At 43.6% G+C, this 19,460-nt stretch overlaps 1 protein-coding gene and 2 long non-coding RNA genes across 4 annotated transcripts; 1 reads left to right on the plus strand and 2 right to left on the minus strand.

Moving 5' to 3' along the window:
• Positions 1-700: 700 nt before the first annotated feature.
• On the minus strand, positions 701-2,458 carry LOC119024604. The gene is made up of 2 exons (XR_005076517.1): positions 2,319-2,458; positions 701-2,027 (listed from the first exon to the last, which is right to left on the minus strand). It is a non-coding gene; the product is annotated as an uncharacterized LOC119024604 (long non-coding RNA).
• Positions 2,459-2,606: 148 nt separating this feature from the next.
• On the plus strand, positions 2,607-4,516 carry LOC119024659. Its single transcript, XR_005076560.1, has 2 exons — positions 2,607-3,104; positions 3,798-4,516. It is a non-coding gene; the product is annotated as an uncharacterized LOC119024659 (long non-coding RNA).
• Positions 4,517-9,578: 5,062 nt separating this feature from the next.
• On the minus strand, positions 9,579-18,151 carry LOC119024560 (tumor necrosis factor ligand superfamily member 14-like). Of its 2 annotated transcripts, none has more exons than XM_037107468.1 (9): positions 18,029-18,151; positions 12,928-12,966; positions 12,741-12,812; positions 12,303-12,500; positions 10,924-10,992; positions 10,817-10,850; positions 10,541-10,609; positions 10,172-10,418; positions 9,579-10,098 (listed from the first exon to the last, which is right to left on the minus strand). In XM_037107468.1, exons 4-9 carry the CDS (start codon positions 12,462-12,464, stop codon positions 9,924-9,926), a joined length of 756 nt encoding a protein of 251 aa, XP_036963363.1. In that variant the 5' UTR covers positions 12,465-12,500; positions 12,741-12,812; positions 12,928-12,966; positions 18,029-18,151; the 3' UTR covers positions 9,579-9,923. The 2 variants fall into 2 exon arrangements, with proteins under 2 accessions (XP_036963363.1, XP_036963364.1); XM_037107469.1 differs by lacking the exon at positions 18,029-18,151 and adding an exon at positions 16,737-16,870.
• Positions 18,152-19,460: the final 1,309 nt, after the last annotated feature.

The following is a 19,460-nucleotide window of genomic DNA, read 5'->3' on the forward strand; positions in this document are numbered from 1 at the left end:
ATGGAAAAACACACCAGGTTGAAATATATTGTCATTTTATTTCATACAGACTCAGGAAAGTGCCAAGAAGCAGCCGGATTTTATCCCAGCAGCAGTTTGGACCGTCGCTTTGATTAACGGGTCGGAGCTGAAAAATGATAATCAGAGAAATCAGCTGCTGTCGTCTCCAGCCAGAATAAAACAAGCTGAATACAATCAGTCGTCTCTGGCCGAGAAGCGAGCATTTTCTGTTTTTGACTCAAATTCAGTCACTTGATAAATGACAGAGTTCAGAAGAGGAAGGTGAGGCTGAATTTAAAGGTCCAGCTCCTGGAAGATAAATGTCGAGGGTCTTGTTCACATTATTAATGTTATTTGGAGCTGCGATGTTTCTGCATATATTTCTGATGCTGAGACCTGATTTAAATTCTCCACCAGCTCTGCAGAGAAGAACTGAGAGTCTGTGAAAACATTTACAGTATGTTTCTTCTTCACAGCTCCTCAGATTCCCTGACGTTTATACAATCAGACTTCACACCGACAGAAAGTTGGACGAGCTGTTTCCTCCCAACATCGTCCACAGAAACATCGACTCTCATGCTCTCTGGCTGCTGCTGAGGCCTCTGACCTCTCTGACCTCTCTGTCAGTCAGTTTGCATCTGTTTTCAGTGGATCAGATAAAAAGCTATTTTCGGACAGGCTTCAGATCACACGGACGTCGTTCATCCTGAATGTTAACACTCAGCAGTGTCGATACTGAATCTCTGGAGGAACTTCAACCTTCCTCCACCTGCTGGTTTCTCACATTTGTTCAGATGGGCTCAAAACTGATTCTTCACACTTGTGATCTTCAGTATTTTCAGTGTAAACATCATTTTAGAAACATTTCGCTCAGTTATTTATTTATTCATTTATCACCACATCGTTTGACTTCTTGTTATTTTATCACATAATAACCGTCGTGTTAACTGATGAACATCATGTGTTCAGATGAAGAGAAACTCAGTTATACTCGCACAATATATCACAGGTGTTACCTCATGATACCACTGATAGCATGTTAGCTTGCTGTTAGCCCTGCTGCTCCACATGGTGGCGCCACACTGTTCTGTTCATGTGCATCTTGCAGACACGTAGCGATGATTTTCTCCAAGCAGTCGCAGGATATAAATATATGTACATCTTCACCTTACTGTGGCTTTGGTTCTGTTATGGGTTTCAGTTCCGAACTCACGTGTTCAACCAAAGTCACAACAACTCAAAAACACGGAGTAACCGAGGCAGCAGAAGACTCCGTCGCTCTGAGAGCCATCGGTTTGTTCGTCTTGTTGTGGAGCCTCTGAACATGTCATACGATTGTGTTCTGCGTTGTGATTTTTGCTAAAATGAATCTCTTCTTTTTGTCATCACAGAAGATCCGTCACGCACAGCCGGTGCAGAACAAACCACAGTGGATCACAAACAGCGACAAGGACACGACGGACTGTTTCACATGTGGCTGATCAGATTCACTCTGTCCGGGTCTGATCAGCACAGAATCCAACAAATTCACATTTTCTTTCATCGGAATATGAAGTCGGATCACAGAGCTGCAGCAGGACGAGATCCAGAACGTAAACACCACATAGAATATGATAAACACATAACAAGAGCACCACATGCATAAATCATCAGTATCCTCACAAATGCAAATCAAACTGGAAGAAAATATATAGAGGAGAGGACACACACACACACACACACACACACACACACACACACACACACACACACACACACACACACACACACACACACACACACAGTAATGGTACTGGGCCGTAATGAGCCGAGGAGAACTCGGGTCCAGACAGCATTAAAAATGAAGCGCTCCCCTTGCGATGCTGTGTAATGTTGAGGTTGTTCATTATCAGGTTACAGTCGGGATGTTTTCTCGTCTCGTCCACTTGAGCTTCAGAACCAGAACTTCTCCGTCCAGACCAACACTGAAGCACACGGCCCGTCACGTCGACTGGACCTGTGGGAGCCGGCTGCTCTGTGGTCCGTCGCTTTGTTTCAGAGATACAGATACAGAAATGATTTTTTACTTTTGTTTCCCCAGAACTCAGCACCCACTGTGCTCTTCAGAGAATCCCTCAGCATGGTGCAGTTTCTATTAAAACACTGGCAACAACATCGAGTTTTTGTTTGTGACAATAAACCGACTCAAATACTCGACGAGCGCCGTTGTTTCCAAAAGAATCTCTGATTCTGCTCGTCCAGATATGAACACTAAAAATGAAAAGATGAAAAAAGAGTTTTCAAATATCTGAAATGAGTTCATCCAGAAGATGCGTCACCTCTGTGGACGTGTAGCGAGAGCAGAGAAAAGGCTGTCAGGAGGTTTTGGTACCACATGTGTGTTTGGACCGGGCCTCATGTCTGCTGATATCAGAGACAAACTGAACTGAACTTCTATTTCATCGTTTGGTCAGAAACGTGTCAGAATCTCTCTGCACTGATTGGAGCAGATTCAGATCACCTGTCGCTCAGGTGTGTTAATGAGTGAGAGCAGCCAATCAGGGTGTGACGACGCCCTTTAATGCAGGCTGAAAAACACTCTGAGTCACTCTGATTCCTTTGTTCACTCGCTGCAGAGCAACAGAGACGGTTCTGTTTCGACCCGGTTCACGTGTGTGTCTGTTGTTCTGAGCTGTGACTCCGTTCAGCAGCCCGGCAGGTTTCTGTTCACACACATTTCATTCTGAAATCATGACGAGGCATTATTCTGTCGTCACTGTGAGTGTGTGTCTGAAACAAGTCGCCTGTCCCCACTGAACATCTGTGACCCGGCAGGAAACATGAAATGAAGCGACTGTTCACACAGCTCTGGATGCAATGAAGAGAAAATCTTACAGTCTTTAAGATTCAATTTAAAATCTGGATCAGAAGCATCATCGTGTGTGTTGCATCTTGTGGTAAAGACCGGGTCCACCGGGTCGTCATATCATCCAACAGAATCTTTATATTCTCAGGAGAAAACACCAACAAATGAAGGAAGGAATCAGTTTGATTTTCACTCGCTGCTGCTGATCATTCAGAGGAGAACGTTCACATTTACAGACGGAGTCTCAGCCTCATTTTGGGTTAGTTAAATTTCTTTAAGTCAAACTGGAACAAAGATCAATATCTCTCCTCCGTGACAAGTTTGAAATCAGTCCAGAGAGGACGAGCGGCTGCTTTCAGTCCAGATTTATACCAAAATGAAATCGTTCCCCTCGGGACACATTCAGACTCTGTGTGGGGATGAAGCGTTTTCTTACCGGCTGGAGTATGTGTGAGTTTCAAACCAGGGATCAATAAAGAACTCTGTGTGTGTGTGTGTGTGTGTGTGTGTGTGTGTGTGTGTGTGTGTGTGTGTGTGTGTTAGTTTACTGTGCATAGAGATTATATATGTTCTTGCTGTCTTACAGAGGACGCAGTGAGGCTCGGTTTGCTTGTGTAAGATCTAAAATTCAAATGAGCTCATTTTGTGTGTGAGACCGTGTGATTGGTTGGGAAACTTTCCTGGAGCCGAGCTGCTGCTGCTCCAAATGTTCGCCTGGTAAATGTGACCCTGGAGGTTTTGTTGAGGAAATGGGAGGAATATTAAGCTGAAGCAGGGCCTCGTCATTATCTGAGATTAGCAGCTGTTTAGAGAGTTGACGCTTTCTTCCAATAAAGGTTTTAAAAGAGGATTTTCCTCCTCGTGCAGATGGTATCATTTAGGTAACACTCTGAGATGTTTCTGGCTGGCACAGATTTAAAGGACTCTGGGCTCCCTGCTGTTGTATCTGCAGGGGAAGCCTCGCAGGACGACACCCTCTGCATCAGGAAGATGTAGGAAACTAGGTTGGCATCTTCACAGGATCGGGAGGAGAGGAAGGCAGGAGGTCCGTGGAGGCTGACCATGCTGAGTCTCCTCTCACTCCTCGGCAGTGAAATGGTTTGGCTGTCAGCTGCATCTGTCGGAGACCATTTCCTGTCAGCAAACCTGACGCAGCCTCACATGGGAGCGTGGAAACAACCTCCGTCCTCATCAACAAAGAGATCAGCAGCTCTGACGGGGAGGCGGAGACGTGATGGAGCCGGCCAGAAGAAGGCTCACATAATGAAACACACATATTTGTTAAAGAGTGCAACAATATCACTGAAAACAAACATGTTCTTCCAGCTAAATATCCAGGTCAGATCATACAAACAGTCAGAAACAGACAGAACAACATGAACCTGCAGCACGTGTGTTCGTTTAGGCCTTTAAAAACGGATGTAAACTGTATATCACTGGATCTTACGGATGCCTGCTGGGAAAAGAGTCTTTCTACAGATAAACACATGAAAAAGCATCAAGACGCAGATCGTTTTGTTTTGTCACCATTTAATGATGGAAGACTGAAACTGTTGTGAAATGGATCTAGTGAGAATTTAAGAGTGAGAGAGACTCAGACACTCAGCTGGTGAGATGGCAAACATTGTGCGTGTTTCTGTAGGCTGTAGGTTTGACAGGACCTGGCTGAAGTGAATTCATCTTGAAATGCTTCATATAAACAGAATAAAGAGAATCTGAGCTTTCTAACGATGCGTGTCCTGATACTGTACAGTAACAGGACGCAGCTTGATTTCATGTGTGTTCAGGATATTACAACCCTTTTCTTCCATTGTTCCCCTCTTCCATTCACATGTTCTGCTCACTTCATCCTCCTCCCTGTCAGAGCTTTTCTGTCCTCTGCAGAGCATCGCTGGCTCTCAGGAAGCCTCTGCTCTTTTCTGAAGGTGTTGTAATTTCCCCCACTGGCTGTTTCAAATGTTTCCTGCAGATAACAATCGCTGCTTGTGTTGTGGAGGCGACACCTCTGACTCTCTGTGTCAGTCAGGACAACTTTCATCACCAGGTCCGACCCACACAAGGCAACAAAACCAACCAGGCTGCACAGAAGAGAATTCATCAGAACAAATTCTTCAGGAGGTCCAGAAAGAGACGAGTGTAAAGGAGCAGTCAGTAGTTTTGATGATGAAGTGTTAATGAGAGGAGAGAGATCAGGTGATGTGTGGAAGTCCACAGAACAGTTCTGGAGCTTCACAGTGAAACAGAGCTGCAGCGTTCTGATAAACAGCTGGACACTTCATACAGTTTGTCTCCAGAATCACCAGATCTGATCTGAAAAGTTGTTATTTTCATGGTCGTCATGCGGTCGAGCTCGACAGGCTGCACGCGACAGCCGAGATTAGATTTTTATGATGAAAGTCTTCTCTGCTGTCCTCCGACTGCTCTGCCAGTGTGATGGGATAACTTCACGTGTTGCTATGGTAACTAAAGCTAACCAGCAGCATCCTAACGAACTTCTCCTGACCGAGCGTGTCCCCAGACCAGGAACACGTGTGGACTCTGCTGTGTGCAGCTGCAGTGTTGCTGCAAACTTCACTCAGACATCACAGCAAAGCTTTCTGATTTTCTGATGTTTAGAACAACACAGGAACACATGAAAGTAAAGCATCACAGCAGCAGTCCGTCGAGTGTGTGAGGACTAATCATTGTCCTCTGAGGCGTCTGACAGGAGAGCTGACTGTCCTGCAGCCTGATGGAGACGCCTGCCTGAGCAGCAGCACTCTGCTTTGTTTTCTCAGTCTCATGAAGTCAAAGTCTGAAAGGAATGAGGCGACTCAGCCGCTGCCTCTTGTAATTAAAACGTATAACGGCAGAATGAGTTGTCAGCCTCGGGGCCACTCGTGTGATGGATTCAACAGACTCGAGTTGAATAACGGGATGTTTCTTAATTTCACGGTGAAATTATTTCTATTTCCAGCCGCTCTGATCAGAAGAAGGTGACGAATGAGTCCAGTTACATTTCTAGTATCAACAGTGAAAAACCAACTTCATGTGATTCCGTCCACATGTGAGATTTATTGGGTGATGGAGACGAACAGCAGGTGGAGCTAATCCTCCAGTCAGGACCAAAGAGAAGGAGACGACACAACAAGATGACATGATGAGTGAAAGAGTCACCACAGTCTCTTCATGTATGAACCCTGATGGACTTCGTCACTGATGTAACGACGGCGGATGTTGTGATGAAGGTGCTTCAGGAACCATCTCTTCATCTTCACCTCGCTGCTTTTCATGCATCAGTTCTGTGCTGCGGACCTGACACGCAGTTTTGCTGTTATTCATAACTACATGAAAATAGTTGCGTAACATGTTCAGAATCTACAACTTCATCTCTCCTAAGTTTTAGCCAAGGCAAGTTTCACAGGAGCGTAACACATTACAAGATATTAAAAACAAGAAGAAAGACATCAAGAAACAAAACATTCACGTTCAGAAATAGGAAAAGAAGCTAAAATAGAAGTTTTACAGGAGTCCAGACTCGCAGCTCAGATACTGACAGAGTGTGAACAGAAAGATCTTCAGCCTGGAGTTAAAGAGCTGAGAGTCGAGCAGACCTGCAGGTTTCTGGAGCTTCATAAAACTGAACGCTGCTTCTCCATGTTAAGTTCTGACTGCAGGGACTGAGAGCAGACCTGAACCTGACAACGTTCTGAGGTTCTGGATGGATCCGAACGTAGCAGCAGATCAGAAACTGCGATGTGACTGATGGGATCTACGTCTTTGGTCTTTGTTGGACTCGAGCTTGATCAAAACTCCTGGATAAAAATATCTCGTCTCGCTTTTTCTGTCTGATTCTGATCGACCCAACTCAGCACCTCCATGTTGAATCGATGTGTTTTGAAGCTGTTGGAGCCGGTACCGGCTGGTTCCATGATGAGCAACATGTGGATCCAGTGTTTCTGACGCTAAAGAGATCCGACAGGAAGCACTGAAGCACCTTTCTGTAGAACTGACAGGACTGGAACGGTTCTTCGTGGCTGCCACTAAAACACTTCTGGGTCATTTCACTCGGTTCTGAACCTTCCTGAGAGAAACAGACGATCCAGCTGCACCTTTATTCTGAAAGGAGCTGCAGTCAAATGTGAAAGAGATGAAAACCTCATTGACATTCTGGTGGTTTGATGTGTTGATGTGAGGAAGATTAAAGTCTCGTCATCGCTGGACGCTCATCTGATGTTCTCGCTCTCCACTGGAGGTGACAGTTGACACCTCACATTCTTATTGATGAGACAACTTTTCCACCGTTTGTTGTCTAAAACAGGCCGATTCCTTTTTTCAGCATTCACCAGTTTCTTTTATTCCCAAGATAAACATGTTGAACATCATGTTGAGTTCATTCGGACTCGGTCTGTACATCAGCTTCACCGGTGAGAGTTGTTACACAGACTCACTTTCACCAGAATAAAATGTGTTTCAGTCATCAGAGAGATTCTGACACACACACATGTGGATTCGGTGCAGGCGATGCGTCTGATTGGGTCGTGGTTGTGTGATGTCATCAGGTGTACCTGAACTGTCTCTGGTTTTCTTCACAACCCTTCAGGTCTTATGAAATATGAGAAGTTGCTCATTATAGCCTGAATGATAAACGTGTGGCGGTGACATCAGCTCCTCTCTGTTGATTCACTTTGTGTTTGGCTCATTATTTTCTGTTTGCCCCGAGATATTAAATCTCTTTAAAGTTGTTTTCTGTGTTGTGTTTGCTGACTGATGCTGTCTGAGCTCAGAGGATTTTCTCTGTGATGCTTCCACAGCTGAGAAAACTCTGATTCAGAAGCATTAAAGCAACGAGTCTGCAGCTGTTATAAGGATCACAGCAGCCGTTCTGCATGTTCCAGTCCACTTATTACAAATTATACAATTATTCTCTGCTCACAAGACTGAAATGAATGATTGACCACTGGCAGTTACACAGTTAGTGGACTAAAATCTGTGATGACGAGATCTTTAGACATGTTTCTATAACTGTTCCCAGCTGCTCTTCACTGCAGCAGTGAGGTGGTTAAAGTCTGGTGATATTATATGAATTATTCTTTATTTTTCTTAATAAAAACCCTTGAAAAGACTAAAACCAACAGTGAAGTAATCCAGTGACAGGTACAGTTCAACAGAGAAATCATTTTATCACGATTTACATTTCTTGTCAGGTGGCGACCTCTAGAGGCTGCTGTGATTATTGTGGCAGCAAAGGAGGAAGTCAGGTTGGGGATGGTCCGGTCGAACGAACAGAACTTTCCCCCAGCAGACGGTCGTTCGTGACCTCTTGTCCTGTGATCGTGTCTCACTTTAACTACTGGTGTCACTGTTCTGAAGGGGGACTCAGGGTTTTTAACCCTAACCATAGAAAACTGGCTAGCGACACCAGGAGGATCATCATAGTTAATATGACACTCCTCACATTTATTTCATATAATTGTAAAACTGTGTAAACTGTGATTGTGTCGCTCTGTTGACGTCTTCATGTCCGTCCTGGGACAGCGATCCTCCCTCTCAGGCTCTTCAGGACGTTTCTTCCATTTTTTTTTCTCCCATTAAAAACTTTTTGGTCAGTTTCTCCTCAGTCAGATCGAAGATGTCTCTTGCTGCACAGATTGTAAAGCCCGCTGACGCAATGTGATTATGACTCTGGGCTATTTAAATAAAACTGATTTAATTTTACAAGCCAAATATTTGTGATGTATAATAAAATCCTAATCTTAAACGAAAACCACAGTTGTGAAATGATGTTATATTGGCATGTTTGCCTCAAAAGTAGAGGAGTAGAAGTAAAAAGAGGCACGAGACAGAAAGCAAACGATCAGAGTTTCAGGTAACCAGATACACTTGATACCTTTTTCAGCAGAGCAGGAAACTGAAACCACCATGAAGTGTTGTTGGTGCTCACTCTGTCAGATTCTCACCCACTCAGATGTTAATCTGTCTGTCAGAGCAGGAAATCAGCCAGTCTGAGCTGTCTGAGGTCACTGTTTCCGCTGATGTAGCCTGGTTACCTGTTACTTCACACCTTTTAATGTGCTTGTTGCACATTTCTTCTTTGGTTGCCGACTTTCCTTCATGTAACATCTCTGTACTTCTGCCTCACGGACATTTGTGTCTGTTGCAAATGGAGATTTGACCTCATGTGTTTTAAAGTTGCCACAAAACATTTTCATGCATTTTCTTTGTTTGATTTATTTTGTGAGCGAGAAAATAAATCTGTCTACATTTCTGTTCCTGCTACTGAAACATTTCTTCATTGATCTTGTCTTCTGTCTGAGATATTACCTCATACATTAGACTGTGAGGGAGGCAGAGATACCTGCAGTGTCAGCAAAGTACCTCTCCATATAACCACAGAGAATAACAAGGAAGTGAAAGTAAAATGTATTTTTATTGGTCTGGAGTTTATAACTCACAGTAAATATATACTAAAAATCATACAAAATGTACATAAGTGACCGAAAACCATCAAAAAAATAAAAATAAAGAGCCAACACGGTGTAACAGTGTAATCAGGTATCTGTGTGGGAGCGTATTTCTTTTTGACCCATTTTTAGTGAAGAACCTGAGCAGAGAGGAAGCGTTTCTGGATATCCACCTGTGTCTGGTTGGTTGGGTTGCCAGGTCTGAAGACACAGATCCCACACAGGTACTGAGAAACACCAACACTGTGAAGTGTCAGCAGGTTTGTAACTGAATCACAGACTGACAGCAATTATCTTTAATAAGAAAGAGCATTTTATTATTCACACAGGTGCAGAAGTAACACAGTATCTACAGGATTTCATCATATCACCTGAATATGTGATGTTTTAATGAGATCCAAACAATTTAAATTTGCTTGACAACAATTTCTGTGTGTGTGTGTGTGTGTGTGTGTGTGTGTGTGTGTGTGTGTGTGTGTGTGTGTGTGTGTGTGAGTGAGTGAGTGTTAGGTGTGTGTGTATGTGTGCAAACAACACATGTAGAAACACAACAACAATTTAGAAGACAACAAAAAAGATAATCCACATGTTTATTAGATGTGTAAAATCAGCTGAACACACCGACAGACGTGGAATCATATCATAAAGGCTCCCATGAGGTTTTCAGTGTTTCCAGGACGGACCTGTGAATTCTCCACAGTGACAAAGATTTCATCTCCGCTCTGCATGTCGAAGATTCCTGCCAGGAAACTGTTCCACAGATTCTCCCCATCCTCTCGAGCTGGTTCTGGATTTTCCAGGCAGTGGAGGCTGGATGGAACATGCCAAAGATGTCTCACAGACAAAATCACCACAACATAATGAAGGCGGTGCGCTGACTGACCTTTTTGACCTCATCAGTTCGATAGGCTTATCATAAACTGACGTAACACTTAGGACCCTGTGCAGGATAGGTGAACACTCCTGTGCAGCGTTTACTGTCACTTTGCTGTAGATGTAGTAGTAACCCGTCTTCTGAACCAGCAGCCGGCCGTTGCTGTAGGCCATGTTACTGAGGAGGGATTCTCCACCGCTGTGTCTCCACTGCAGCACGTTGATGTTGTTTCCTCCTGCAGACATGATGTTGGCACCTGAGAGAGGGAAGAGGGAGAAGAGTGGAAATAGTTGTTGTGAACAAAGACAATAAAGATCAGTTTACTGAGCACAAGCGTCTTTTACATTCTTTAGGTTTGAGTACTGAGAGGAATCTAACCGGTGAGATGAGCAAGAGGCCTCTGTTGGTCCGGGTCTGTTGGGTCCAGAATCTCACTGGACTCCGTTACTAAAAAAACAGATGCTGCATCAGATCAGTCAGTGAAGCAGTCAGTAAATGTGAAAACCTCAGAGTTTTGAGCTCTGACGTCCTCTAATAATTCACCTGTTGGTGCTTTAATTTTAGTTATGACATTTTGTCTTGAACAGTTGTTAAAACTGCAGGATCGGCTCATAAATCAATCACAGCTTTTCTCAGGAATTATGACGACATTACCGTTAAGTCCCACTGGACTGATTGTAGTGACACCCTGAAACAGAGGAGAAGAGTTAAAGCTCAGAACTGCAGCAAACATCCAGTGTGACCCATGACCCGACATTTACCTGCTGGACAGATTGTTGTGGATCGGACAGGTTCTGGCAGACAGAACGAGACATGCAGAGTGACAACACCTGCAGAGAGAAGACACAAAACAGGTGAGAAATAAAGATTCAACACATGAGCGTGTTTGTGGGCAAGGTGTGACAAGTATGAGCGGGAGTAGGAACAGGAAGTGTCCTCGCTTGTGAAAACCACTCCAAAGTCTAGAAGAAGAAGAAATGTGAAGACATCCTGCACAGATAAAAGCACATTTTTGCTTTTATGGGACCAGTTATGAAATGCACACTGTGATCTGACCAGGATAATAAATCCATCTTTGCCCTGAAGTGTAAAAAGTTTACCAGAAAATACATTTTAAATGAGCTTTTTATTTGAAATGATTTATTGATCAATGTGTTTTGTCTTTGTGAGATTCACAGTGCTGTTCACTGTAATAAAGGTATTTTATCGCCTCAGTGTTCGTTGATAAAAGCTAAATGATTAAATGCTGTAGTATTGATGAGCTCTGATGTTAATGTTCCTTTATCTGTGCTGTTTAATATGTTGGTGTAATTAATCATCATGTTGCTGCAGCTTCTCTCACACATGCAGAGTGAAGCAGCCGAGCAGAGAAGCTTCAGTGGAGAGTTTTATTGAATCTTTAATTTCAACTGTTGGTCTCACTGAGATCAGCAAAAAAAAAAACATGTGCGCACAATTATTATAGACAGTTTAAGCAAAAACAGACCGAAGTGAATTCAGAGACACAAACATTTTTAAAATGAAGAAAACCATGACAGTGAGAGGTTTGGATCATGGTGATTGGCTGGATACTTTTAGTTTTTCCAGGATTTAAAACAAGCATGTGATCAGCAAGATTAACGAATGTATTAAAAGCAGACTGTGGAGCTGCAATAGTGAGATCAGGAGACGATGTCATCTGCATAGAAATGTACATTTACAGTTTGGAGTGTCAGAGGTTATATTGTTAAGGTGAATAACAAAGATCCAATAATGGATCCTGGTAGTTGGACTTCAGTAACATTAAGGGGACCTGACTTGGTGCTATTGAAGACTTCTGCCTGAGTTCTGAGTCAATATTATTATTATTATTATTATTACAAACAAGTTACCGGGGCCCTCAGAGGAGAGCTGTCTCGCCGTCTCTATGCAGTTTGAGTGTTAAACTTCGCTTGCACATTCAAATTTGGTGCGATGCAGCAGATAATCTTCAGCCGCTGACATCTGTGAATGTCTTATTTGTGGATAAGCTGATAGCAGCCAACAAGGAGAATATCAGCCAGATATGAATCCATGCAGAATGTGGTAAAGTAGTAATCCTGCAGTCTAACTTTCATGTAAGTACTGAGGCTTCAGACAAACACAAAGATGTGAGACCCACCTCCATTTTCTCATGCAGGCTGTAGATCAACCATCTCTGGACAACAAGTCCTAACATGTTGAGTCCCACCAGCAGGAAAAGTATCTTCTGTGTTGTTGTTGTCCATCGTCGTTTCTTCCCACTGGGCACGTTGGCGTAGTCGGCCTGGCTGTCCTCTGCCATTCTACCGGATCACACTCCACCTGGATGTTAGGGATCCTGACAGACATGAGGTGACGCAAGGATCAGAAGGGTCAGAAAGGCAGAGAGTCAAAAGATGGGCAGGTAGTGGAGAGACAAGAGAAAAAGAAGAAGGTAGAAAACATGAGACAGGACGTCAGTGAGTAGAGCCACAGCAGACTCCAGAGACAAACTTCTCATCGCTGGCGTCTTTCACCATTTCAGAGGAAGTAAAAGAAAAATATTCATGTTATTTAAGGTAGTTCTGATGGAGATTACCTTGAATTTAAATGTGCACCTGATGTTCCTGCCGCAGCTCAGTCGACGGTCAAAGGGAGCTCCTTTGGGACACTGAATTGAAAAAAGAACAACAAAAACAGAAATTAAAATGCGTTAACACTCTTGGATCCACAGTGGATCGTGACGTCTTTAGATGTCTGTTGATAACAGATGTGTCCGTCCTCACCTCTGGTGTCGGCTCGTCTGCTGTCAGCTGCCTCTAATACTGCTTACAGAGAAATATCATGTGAGGAGGAAATGAAGAAGATGAGGACGAGAGGCAGGAAGAGGCCGAGTTAGTTGGGGGATGAGAATTATATTCAGTTGCTGAGGAAGTGTCTCAAAAACACCCACCAACATGCACACGACTCACTCTCACAGTTCCTGTGTGTTCTCTTCAAGTTTCTGAAGTATGTCTTTATGTTGCAACTTCACATCTACCACATGTTTGGTATGAATGTCAACCTGGACGTCACTGTGGTTTGCAGAAATGTTAACAGCTAACATGACATGCTGGCGACTGGGCTGAAGTCTGGAGAACCTTAATTCATTTCTAAAGACATTTACACCCTTGATATGCACCAAAGTGTTTATCATAGCAGCTACAGTGAATATTTCACCCTTTCAAACCAATGTGGGATCTCGGCTTCTGGAGACTTATTATTTATGATTATTCACAAACGTTACGTCATCGTCTCCCCGTTAATTTTCTTTTGCTGTCAGTGGATTACATCGCTGGACGCTGTCTTTCTTGGCTTGGCTTCTTGAGTGTAACAAGCCGGCTGACTTTGTTTGAAGCTTCCGAGGCTGAACACAGCTCAGATACTGAGGTGGAACGAAAAACACAAACCCTTGTAGAGCTGGAGGGAGGATGAATGTGGACCCTGGCCAGGCGGAGAGGTCGGAGTGCATCTGGCTGTCCTTGCTGGTGACGGTGACACAGTGGACCTGACACACTACCTTAACTTCAGTCGCGTCCAGATGGTTTCTGTCGGTGAGGATGCTGCAGCATCAGTCAGGCCAGACACCGGACGAGGCTCGAGGCTCTGACTTCTCACCAATGTTCAGATGCTTTGCGGTGTGACAAATAGAGGACTTGCGCCTGCAGGCTGAGATTAAATCAGAGGAAACATTAAAGACTCTTTACTTGTCTCTGTAAGTGGTTTCAGCTCCATCTTCAATGTACTGATGTTATCGAAGCAGCAGGGAGGTAAGAAGCTAAATTCCAGCGAACAGATAAGAGAAGTGAGAGCTCTCACTATCTGATCGGCGGTGTCGGTTCTGGCTGTGGTCCTGTGGTGACGGAGGATTTGAACGGTGTGAAGAACAGACAGTGTGATGGATGAACAGCTGCAGGACTCGCACACTCGGGACATGGTGTTTGGAAAGACGGATTCTTTCTAATAACTTTATCGTGCAGGCTGTCGAAACACTCAGTCGGTCCTGGAGCGTTTCATTTGGTAAATATCGGACTTGTCGACCCATAATGCAATTATCAGGCTTCAGAACAGTTTGTGGTGTTTGCTTTCATGGAGAAGCGAATGTTTATGTGTTTCTGTTCCTCAGTTTTCTCTTTTGCTTTTATGTTTTTTAATGCAATTTTTATGAAATGAGACAAAATACTGAAAAAAAGAAATCTTGTGAGTGAACCCTGAGTGATGTTTGAAGGTTAATGAGGTGTAACTGATGGCTCAGCGGTTAATTAATCAAAAAAACATCAGTTAGTAATTGTCAGCTTTTAATAAGAACGACTTTTGTTGTCAAAAATTAAAGGAATAATTTGATTTTGGACAAAACTTTGTAGATCTGTTATGATTTATAGTCAGCAGCTGCTTAGCTTAGCTTAGCTTAGCTTAGCTTAGCTTAACATAGTCAAATTTACAAAACTACAGAGAGAAACATGGATGCACAGATCAGTGACTCATCATCGAGGTGGGATCGTTACGATGACCTGATGTTTCTCTCTCTGCACCTATGAGACAGGACAAACTCCTTCTCACCATATTTCACCCAGTTCTCTGTCTTTGGTTGTTTGTAAAGAGATCTTTGGTTTCTCACATGCTCTGGATGATGGAACACACGCTGGGTCACACTGACACGACAGTTTCTGAAAAATGAACCTGACACGAGGCTTTAAAGATGCTACAGAATCAGATTGCTGCAAGAGTTTCGTACTGTAGATGCTAAGTTACACACACACACACACACACACACACACACACACACACACAGCCCCGCCCTTCATGCAGGTCACTTTGCTGGCGTCGACCTTTTTAATTGACACTTTGACCTTTACGTGTCAGCTTCCTGTCCGTCTCCTCGTTAGTGAGTAAACAAAGAGGAGTGTCACACTGTGTGAAACCTCTGTGACACCAGCTGAATGCTGCACCGTGGACCTCATTACACTCTACAGTGTGTCGCTGTGTGTGTGCATGTGTGTGTGTGTGGACAGTTTGATGCTGACGGATGGAGACTGTAGCTGTGGGTGGAGGATCAACGGCTGCATGTAATAAACCTTCCAGCAGCAGCAGGAAGGTGTCAGCAGACAAACTGCAGAAACTTTTGAAGTGGTTTGGTAGTTTGTCTCTAGACATCATGGAGCAGAGTACCAAACCTCAGTCCTGAATCTGTGCTCACTGGTAAAAGTAGAAGTTCTGATCCAGCTTGTTTCCTCCAGAACAGTAACAGAGTTCAGGCTCTGACATGGACTCAGAGTATCAGAGTAAAAAGTCTCCCTCTGAAGGACATTTGTGCTCAAAGCTAACTGAAGCTCACGTCATATTAACAGAATTCAAAGACTATTAAAGTTAAAGGTAGAATCAGTAGGATTTGTCCCAGCTGCTCCTGAACGCACCACAAAGACAGTTGATTGTTGAGTCTCATTCCCAGGACGTCAAATAGACACATGTTGGGTTGGTAAAGCGTCCCGAGCAGCAACAAAGAGAGAAAATCAGAAACTCTCTGCAGATACGAGACACTAACACGCCTTTTCTCCACATTCCAGCCTCCCTCTCTGTCTGTTTACGGCTTAGACACTGAACGTTTCATTAAATCATTAAATTTCATTTTCTCCATCACAGAAGAAGAAGGGCTGTTTGGCTGACATAGAAAATGAGTTTTGTGTTGTTTACTGCCTGTTTAATGTGGAACCATGAAGAGCTCTGAGATATAAATGCAGGTAGAAGGTAGAAGTTGGCTTTTATCATCTGAAACATTAAGACTTAAGGTTATTTTCAGCGTGCAGTCCTCATTAGTGAAATAAAGGTTTACATCACATTTACATGGATGCAGAAACCTGGAGGGAGACCCGTGACTGCTGTATATCTGAGATCTCTTTGGTCCATCAAACATCACAGACGGATTTACATTTCAAATAAAAAGACTGATGCTGCAATCTGTTGCAATTCAGAAGACGACGTTTTCCGAGTCGATATTTCCCGCCTTCCAATCTGAAAAGTGTCCCCAGTGCGTCTGCTCGGGGGAAAACCTGGACGGCCACAGGAAACACTTGTGTTCACGACGAGTCTGTGAAGTTCATTAGTGACGACAGCAGCTGATTTAACGGGTGGACAGGAGGAGTCGGCTTCCTCCTGACGATCACAAAGACTTCCATCAATCACAGATCCACAGAATGCAAATGTAAGTCGCTGCAGCTCGTTTCACAATACAAACACCCGAGAAGTGAAAAAGAGATGAGAAGTTGGTGGATCTTAGCCGAGCGTCAGACGTGGACCATCAGTCTGCGTTCAGCATGAAACCAGAGCAGTACAGAATAAAACAGAACAATAGATTTTGTGTTTATTTCAGTGCTGAACAGAATAAAAAATCCACAGTGATGCTTTTAGAACGTATTTCATCACGTCGGCGGTATTTCAGAACACGAACGGAGCGTTAAACCTCAGAGCAGCATTAACTGAAGCCACGGCTTTAAAGTTGACAGACGTGCCCTACTTTGTGCCCACACATCAAATCTAAATGACACGTCTCCTCGTCTACCTCTCTGTGTTTTCAGCTCCTCAGTTGGCCCAAATTTGTCACGCTGTCAGCTGTAACGTCGGCGCTGACGGAGGCCTGAAGTTCAGTCCAACAGAACTTTGGTGACCCGGATACTGTGACGGAGGCGACACGTCTCCAAACTGATGATGCAAACTGAGGACAAATCCAGTGCTGCCACTTATTATTTCTGACGGAAGGATACAAGTTAATAAAGATAAATGATGATAATAACTGATAAATAATAATAATAAATGATGATAATAAATGATAATAATAACTGATAAATAATAATAATAAATGATGATAATAAATGATAATAATAACTGATAAATAATAATAATAAGTGATGATAACAAATGATAAATAATAATAACTGATAAATGGTGATATTTGAAACAGTCTAACAGAAGTGACAGAATCAGACTGAAACATGCAGAATGTTAGTAAAATGTAACAACAAGCAGTCGGATCACGTTTGATGAATGAATCAATCATCTGTCGTTCATCACATGAAAACTGTTCCTGAACCTGTTTGTCTTGTATCACAGCCCTGTGGGGAGCCGGTGCTGATGCTGATGTCACTTCCTGGTTTTAATGAAATAAACCCAAAAACAGACTCCATGTTTCTACTCAAAGACAGAAAGAAGTTCATGTAGAACATTTGCTGAATGAACAAGAAGGTCCAGATAATGCAGAAGGAGTCAGAGACAGAGTTTCACAGAGTTTATAAAGTGTCTCCAACTCAACAACTCACTAAACTGACACATTTGTTAAGGGAGTCTGGGGACTTTCTCCACGGGGACAAAGAAGTCGCCTATATTGTTCCTGTTTAGTGTCTTTGTAACATGTGACATGTTCAAAATGTGAAGCTGCTCATTAGTGAATGTTAGTATTCTTTGTTAATCTGAACTTGGTAAATAGCTGCATTAATAACTAATTAATTAATTATAATCTGTCTTATCACACAGACATTGTTACCATGCAACACGTCAGTATTCAGTGTGAATGTCTTCCTGACGCTTCAGGTTTCCGTTGTGATTCCTTCTGATCTGTTTGTATGAAACATGTTTGATGAACACAGTTTTGTTGTTGTGAAGTTTGTAGGAGAGCAGGAAGGTGTCAGAGGAAGAGGAGGAGGAGGAGGAAGAAGAAGACGGACTGATGTTCCTTCACTCCCAGAGTGTGTGCCCTCAGGAAGGATTTGTAAGTGTGTGTGTGTGTGTGTGTGTGTGTGTGTATGTGTGCACTTGTGTGTGTGTGTGTGATGAAGAGGAGCTTCTGGTAGCAGTCACATGGTTTTAGAAGAAAATCCTCACTGTGGTTTTAGTTCTGTTGCCTCGTCCTTCACAGCAGAAAGCATCGCTGGTACGAATCGTGTTTGTGAGGCGACTCAATCTTTCAGCTCAGAGTGGTGAGAGAACCAACTCCCTGCATCCAGGTGTGTGTGCCTCTGATTGGCTTTGATGAAGCTCAGGTGTGGGGAGTCTTCACATACCCTGAGTCTGCAGTGCTGACTCATCATCTCACCTTCAGAGGCAGTGACAGCTTCTCCCTGCGGCTTCTCAAGTTTCAGTGTATCTATGAACACCAACTCAGAACTTTGTGTGTGTTTAATGTTTCCCATGTGCAACTTGGGGTGCTGGAGAGTTTGTTGTGACTCCAGCTTTTGGGTTATCAAAGGTCTCCCGGCAGCCTTTGCCTTTCCTTTTGTGTTTTCTGGGTCTCCTGGACAATTTGGTTTAGAGTCAGCTGCTTGGCAGAGGTGGTTTAGTTAATCAGTTTAGTGCTTTGTTTCATGAGGGAGGCCCGTAGTGGCTCTAAACAATTTCATTTTCATTAACCCCTGGATCTGCACCTGCGTCCCCCCCCACTTTCCTCACAGTGTTCATGTCCAGATACACTGAGGCTACATGTACACATAGCCGGGTATTTACAGAAATGAATATTCCCTCCTCTCTGTTTTCAATGATAACATTGTTCACACAACATCGTTTTCAAAAAAGTTGTCATTTACATCAACCTGCATAAATACGCTGTTGAGTGCCATTATAACTATGCCAAACCTCTGGGCGGCAGTGTTGGGAGAAGGATAAAGCAGATCAGAATCCTCAGAATCGACAACAACGAATAACTCTAACGACTTCCTGTTCCTTTCAAAACAACAAATATGGCGTGAGGTTCATTCGTCTGGACAGACAGACAGGGCGCTCACATGACGTGAAGCATTTTCTGGTGCACAATGTGACGTTCTCAGAAATCTCCACTTTGGCCAGAGTTTTCAGAAATAATCCTTTTCTGTAATAAAAACAGGGTTTTCGGGCGCCGCTTAGCTCGGTTGGTAGCGCGGGCGACCCATGTGCCGAGGCTCTGCAGTGGACCGGGATTCGACTCCCGGCCCGGGTCACTTTGTCACTCCCCCTCTCTTACCCTGTTTCCTGTCACACTCTTCAGCTGTCCTGTCAAGAAAGCCAGAAAAGGCCAAAAACAAAACAGGGTTTTCATGTAAATGAGAGGCCAAACCGCAGGGAAATATCTGCATATTCCTGTGGTGTAAACAGGCTTCCATGAATCACCCACAATGTTTCAGTCCACAATTCACAAGCTCTGGACAGAAATCATAAACAGTGGGGTCCAGAAGTCTGAGGCCACGCTGGTCAGGATCAGGATTCAGAAAGCAAGTTTCAGAGTGGATGGTGTTAAAGTCAAGTCTGAGTCTAACTGTCT

Source organism: Acanthopagrus latus, chromosome 8, assembly GCF_904848185.1.
Source record: "Acanthopagrus latus isolate v.2019 chromosome 8, fAcaLat1.1, whole genome shotgun sequence".
NCBI lineage: Eukaryota > Metazoa > Chordata > Actinopteri > Spariformes > Sparidae > Acanthopagrus > Acanthopagrus latus.